Source organism: Chlorella variabilis, assembly GCF_000147415.1.
Source record: "Chlorella variabilis unplaced genomic scaffold CHLNCscaffold_16, whole genome shotgun sequence".
Classification (NCBI taxonomy): Eukaryota; Viridiplantae; Chlorophyta; class Trebouxiophyceae; order Chlorellales; family Chlorellaceae; genus Chlorella; species Chlorella variabilis.
The window spans coordinates 6,340-11,354 of record NW_005435072.1 but is presented as its reverse complement, the minus strand read 5'-3'; the positions used below and the strand labels follow the sequence as shown (position 1 = coordinate 11,354).

General features: G+C 71.5%; 1 protein-coding gene across 1 annotated transcript in view; it reads left to right on the top strand.

Moving 5' to 3' along the window:
• CHLNCDRAFT_53489 (hypothetical protein) overlaps nucleotides 1-5,015 on the top strand; it is a gene marked incomplete at both ends in the record, with an annotated part of 21,516 nt that overhangs the window by 11,941 nt on the left and 4,560 nt on the right. Inside the window, 17 exons of the mRNA XM_005845762.1 lie at nucleotides 220-287; nucleotides 484-540; nucleotides 744-810; nucleotides 1,009-1,088; nucleotides 1,285-1,492; nucleotides 1,669-1,721; nucleotides 1,890-1,980; nucleotides 2,156-2,241; nucleotides 2,472-2,577; nucleotides 2,792-2,869; nucleotides 3,051-3,137; nucleotides 3,310-3,460; nucleotides 3,668-3,801; nucleotides 3,989-4,109; nucleotides 4,319-4,403; nucleotides 4,558-4,638; nucleotides 4,835-4,916. Coding sequence (XP_005845824.1) covers nucleotides 220-287; nucleotides 484-540; nucleotides 744-810; nucleotides 1,009-1,088; nucleotides 1,285-1,492; nucleotides 1,669-1,721; nucleotides 1,890-1,980; nucleotides 2,156-2,241; nucleotides 2,472-2,577; nucleotides 2,792-2,869; nucleotides 3,051-3,137; nucleotides 3,310-3,460; nucleotides 3,668-3,801; nucleotides 3,989-4,109; nucleotides 4,319-4,403; nucleotides 4,558-4,638; nucleotides 4,835-4,916 — 1,635 coding nt within the window. The remainder of the gene's footprint in view (nucleotides 1-219; nucleotides 288-483; nucleotides 541-743; nucleotides 811-1,008; nucleotides 1,089-1,284; nucleotides 1,493-1,668; nucleotides 1,722-1,889; nucleotides 1,981-2,155; nucleotides 2,242-2,471; nucleotides 2,578-2,791; nucleotides 2,870-3,050; nucleotides 3,138-3,309; nucleotides 3,461-3,667; nucleotides 3,802-3,988; nucleotides 4,110-4,318; nucleotides 4,404-4,557; nucleotides 4,639-4,834; nucleotides 4,917-5,015) is intronic.

The following is a 5,015-nucleotide window of genomic DNA, read 5'->3' as shown; positions in this document are numbered from 1 at the left end:
CCCGCCGTCACCAACAAGACCCAGGTGGGGCTGGCTGGGTGGCTGGGTGGCGTGGGGCGGCTGGGGTGCGGCCCTGGGGTGAGCCTGGGCATGGTGGGGAGGCGGGCGCGCACCTTTGCCCCCTTGCTGCTCGCACACATCCCCACCGCCCAGCACCAACCCTCCCCTCCCCTCCCGTCTCCTGCCTGCCTGCCCCCCTGTCTCTCCCGTCGCCCGCAGCTGGACTTTGACCCGGCTGCCCAGGGAGAGTTCCGCGTGTACGTGATAAACCTGGACCTGCAGGACGGGTGGGTGGGGGGCGGTACCGCCTTTTTACGGGCGGCAGCTGCAGCGGCGCCGGGATGCCTTCCTCTCGCTGCAGCCTGTGCAGGGCTGGTGGGCTGGGAGCGTGGCAGCGTGGCAGCCTGCTCATCAGCAGTGGCGCCTCCTGCCCTACCACACCCGCTGCCACACCAGCCGCACACCCTGCGCTGCCTGCCGCAGCTCCGCCTACTTCATGCGCATCTACGCCACCAATGGGGCTGGTCTGGAGGGGTTCAGGTGGGTGCTGCCCGGCCGCGCCTGGTGGGCCGGCACGGCTCGGTGCCGGTACAGGCGCACCCTTCCCTGTTTGGTGCGGGCCTGGCGCGCAGCTCGGCTGCCCCGCAGGCAGGGCCGGCAGGGAAAGAAACAGCGGCCTGGGTGGCCCTCGATCCGCCGCTGATTCGGTTGGCGCTCCCGCCGCCGCCTTCAAACCACTGCAGGGACGCCCCGCCCGTCACCATCTCCTCCGCCGGCACCTGCTCCTCCTCCGCCGTCTCGGTGTCAAAGGTGGGTGGGTGCGGGTGGGCATCAGCTCAGCTGGCCGCGGCCGCGTGCTTGCACCGGCCCGCCAGTCCGAGGGGCGGGATGGTGTGTGTGTGCGTGTGTGGAGCCGGTCCCTGACCCAGCCTCGGCCGGCTGCCGGCTGCCCCTGCCAATGAAGCCTGCCCGCTGCCCCCCTCCCGCCTCCCCTCCTGCCCCCCGCAGGTGGTCATCCTGGTGGCTGTGTTTGTGGGGGCTGCCTCCGCGCTGGTGGCGCTGGTCACGTACTGGCTGATGCGGGAGAGGTGGGCAGGGATGACGCGGGTGCTGGTCGGTGCTGGCAGCTGGCTGGCGGCAGCCCTTGCGATGCCGGGATGAGCTGTGTGCCGTGCCTTGCCCCAATGCACTGCGTCGCCACCTGCGCCGCCTCCCTCCGCGCCGCGGCTGACCGGCGCGCCTTCCCTCTTGCCCCTCTTCCCCCCGCCGCCGCACCGCCTGCAGCATGCGTCGCCACCAGGCGGCCCGCAAGCTGCAGCGCGGCCAGATGAAGAACTTCAAGTACCTGATGCAGAGCCTGGTGCAGCAGACGGGGGACGCGGAGCAGCGGCAGCTGGAGGAGCTGAAGCAGCTGCGGGAGCTAGCATTCGTGATCACAGACCTGGAGGCATCCACCGCCATCGCCGCCGCCGCGCCGCGCCAGTTCGAAAAGGTGGGCCCGATGCGGTCGTGTGTGCTGGAGCGCGCGGGGCAGGGGTGAAACGCAGTCGGCAGGGGTGGCGAAATAACCGTCTGTGAGGGCTCGCGGGGCAACCAGCGTGTGTTGCTAGCAGCACCCACCTCGTCGGCTGCCAGCCTGCCGGCCCACCGTACCGCCGTACCGTGCAGGTGCAAGAGATGCATGACAGCCTGATGCGGGAGCTGATCGGGCGGTACAACGGGTGCGCGGTGTCGGGTGCTGCTGGCTGCTGCTGCGCCGCGGGCCCGCGGGGCCTCACCCCGCCGGCTTCCCTAAGCACATCTAAGCGCTCAAGGCCCCACCACTCTCACCTGGCCTCCCAACTGTTGTTGCACCCCCTCCCAACCCACCCACACCCACACCCACACAGGTATGAGATCAACACCGAGGGGGACGCTTTCCATGTGGCATTCAAGGACGTGCAGCACGCGGTACTGTTCTGCATGGAGGTGCAGTACCAGGTGAGCGGCGGTACCGGGGGGCAGCACCGAGCCGAGGTGGGCGGCGGCGGGAGCGGCGGCGCTGGCTGGGCGCCCGCCGGGCCTGCCTGCCGCCTTCGCTTGCAGCGCTGTTAGCCTAAACTTGTTCGTGCCCATCTGCCCCTGCCACCACCACCCCACACACCCCCACTGACAGATGATGGAGCTGGAGTGGCCGCGCGAGGTGCTGCGCCTGGGGCCCTGCAAGGAGGCTAAGGCGCCGGACGGATCGCTGGTGTACAGGTGTGTGTGTGTGTGTGTATTAGGCAGGTGTGTGTTTTGGCAGTGTGCCTGTGTGCACGTGTGTGTTGCTTTGGAGGTGGTGTGGGTGTGTCGGGGCGTGGGGCACTGGGCGGGCCTGACCGCTTTGGAGTCCAGGGATGCGCAAGCAGCCGGGCGCGGCGACGTGAGGCTGCACGTGCCACCCGGCGGCGCCTGCCGTGCTGACGCCGCCGCCTGCGGTGTCGCCGCAGGGGCCCGCGCATCCGCATGGGCGTGCACTGGGCGGCGGAGGGCACGGTGGTGCAGCGCCTGCACCAGATCACCAAGCACCGAGTCTTCACGGGGCCCGCCTTCCAGGTGAGAGTGGTGGGGTGGAGAGCGGCTGGGGCGGCGCCCGTAAGGGAGCCCCGCTGCGGCTGCTGCTCCCGCGGCGCCGCCTGCCCGTATTGCAGGGGCAGCGCGGTCCCCCACGCTGCAGCTGTGGCCTGCTGCGTGGCTGTGCGTCCGCCCCCACACCACCCCTTCCCTCCCGTCTCAACCCCCACCAACACGCACTCCCTCTGCCCTGCAGGTGACGCGCGAGCTGTGCGAGGCGGCGCACGGCGGCCAGGTGCTGCTGAGCCACGAGGGCTGGGTGCACCTGCGACAGGTGGGTGCCAGGGGGCTGGGCGGGGCTGGGCAAGACGACGAGGAGGTTGCAGGGGGAGGCTGCATGCCGCTTTGCCTGACACGGCAGCGGGTGCAGGCTGACGCGCCTGGCAGCACCGGCGCCGCCCGCACGCGTGCATCTTGTGTCATGCCCCTCTTGTACTGCTCGGTGTGTACCGCAGGACATGGCTACCGCCGGCTTCCCGGTGGTGGAGCAGCTGGGGCAGTACAAGGTGGAGTCGTGGCCGGCGCCCATCTGGGTGTACCAGGTGAGGCAGCTGCCGCCGCCGCTGTTGGCGCTGCTGCAGCTTCCGGCTTGATCCCCCCTGCCGCTTGATCCGCGGCCGCCTGCCCTCCCCGCCCTCTGGCTGGAGGTCCTTCCCCCCACCTGCACCGTCACCTTCCCTGAGCCTGTACCTTCCACCTGTCCCGCCCCCGCAGGTCACCCAGCTGCTGGGCCGCCCGCTGCACCGCCAGCCGGGCCCCCTCAACTTTTTGGAGGCGCTGGAGGCGGGGTGGGGCATGTCCATCACGCGCCCGCCCCAGCCCCACGGGCCCAAGGGCCACCTGTCGTTCGTGGCGGCGCGCCTGGGTGGGTGCTGGGTGGTGGGATGGTGGGTGGGTGGCGTGAGTGGGTGTGGGTATGGCGGTGGATCAGTCGACCGGCGGGGGGGCGCTGCAGGCTGCTGCCCTCTCCCCGCTCCGGCTGTTGGCTGCCGCGCGGGCGGCGTCTGGGCCCCCGCCGCCCGCCCCTCCTTATCTCCACATGCCGCCCTGCCCCCCACCCCCCTGCCTGCAGCCCTGGAGGCGTGCCCCGGCGGCAGCAGCGGCACGGGGGAAGCGTCTCCGCCTGTGGCCAAGCGCCTGCACGAGGTGCTGGCCACGGTGGCCATGCAGTTTGGCGGCTACATCTTCCGCCTCAGCGAGTCGCAGGTGGGGGGCGGCGGCGGCGGCGGCGGTGGTGGGGGCGGCAGTTGGTGCAGTTGGTGGTGGTGCCGCAAGCCCCTGCACAGGCAAACTGCTGCAGTCCCCCGCTGTACCTACGGCGCTGCGTGGCTCAGGCCCCCCTGCCAGCCTCACTCCCCCCCCGCCCCCCCCCGCCCCCCGCACCCCCTTGCAGGCCGCCTACCTGCTGTCCTTTGCCTCTGCCTCCGACGCCGTGCGCTTTTGCCACTCCGCCCAGGCGCTGCTCATGTACAGTGCATGGGGGCAGGACAGCCTGGACTTCTGCGGCAGGACAGGTGGGTGGGTGGTGGTGTGGTGTGGGTGGCGGTGTGGGGTCTGGGCTGCATCTGTGGTTTAGGTCAGCGCATTGGTGGGGCATTGCACGCTGGTGGGCTGCAGCTGCAGGGAGCTCCAGAGGGTGCCTGAAGAGAGGAGGGGCCTGCCCCGGTTGGGGGCGCCTGCCTGCCTGCCTCTGAGCCTCCCCCCTGGCCTCGCCCGCGCGCAGAGCTGGCACCCGACGGCAAGCCTGTGTTCAAAGGGCCGCGGGTGGCCATGGCGGTGCACCAGAGCTGCGAGTTCACCGCAGTCAGGTGGGCGGGTGGTGTGGTGCGGGGGGAGTAGGGACGGTGTGTGCCGGCGCCTGCTGTGCGCTGGCCATCCAGTCCTTGCAACCCTACAACTCCTGATGTGCCCCCTTGCACCCCATCAGCCCCGCCTGCCCCGCCCCGCACCCTCCTGCCGCAGCGTCCCACGCCAGCAGGCGGCCGCCGACGACGTCACCACAGACTACCTGGGCACAGCGGTGGAGCGGGTGCAGCAGCTGAGGTGCGGGGCCGCGTCTGTGTGCTGCAGAGGCGGCAGCCCGTGCAGCCGGCCTGGCGGTCGGCCCGAGGTGCCTGCCTGTGGTGCGGGGCTCCTGGGCTTGCCCCTGTGTTTCGGCGAGCAGCGGCTGCTGGGCTGCCTGCCTGCTCACCCCGCCCCGCCTCCTGCTTTGCCGCCTGCCCTGCTCTCCCCGCCGCAGCGAGGCGGCGCACGGCGGCCAGGTCATTGTGTCGGAGAAGGCGTGGGCGGCAGTGCAGGACCAGCTGCCCGGCCAGCCGCACGTGAGCGCCGCGCCGCCGGTACCGCCTCTGTCGCAGCAGCCCGCGGCTGCTGCAGCGCCTCGCCACCCACTGCTGCCGAGCAGCTTCTGCCGCCCGCGA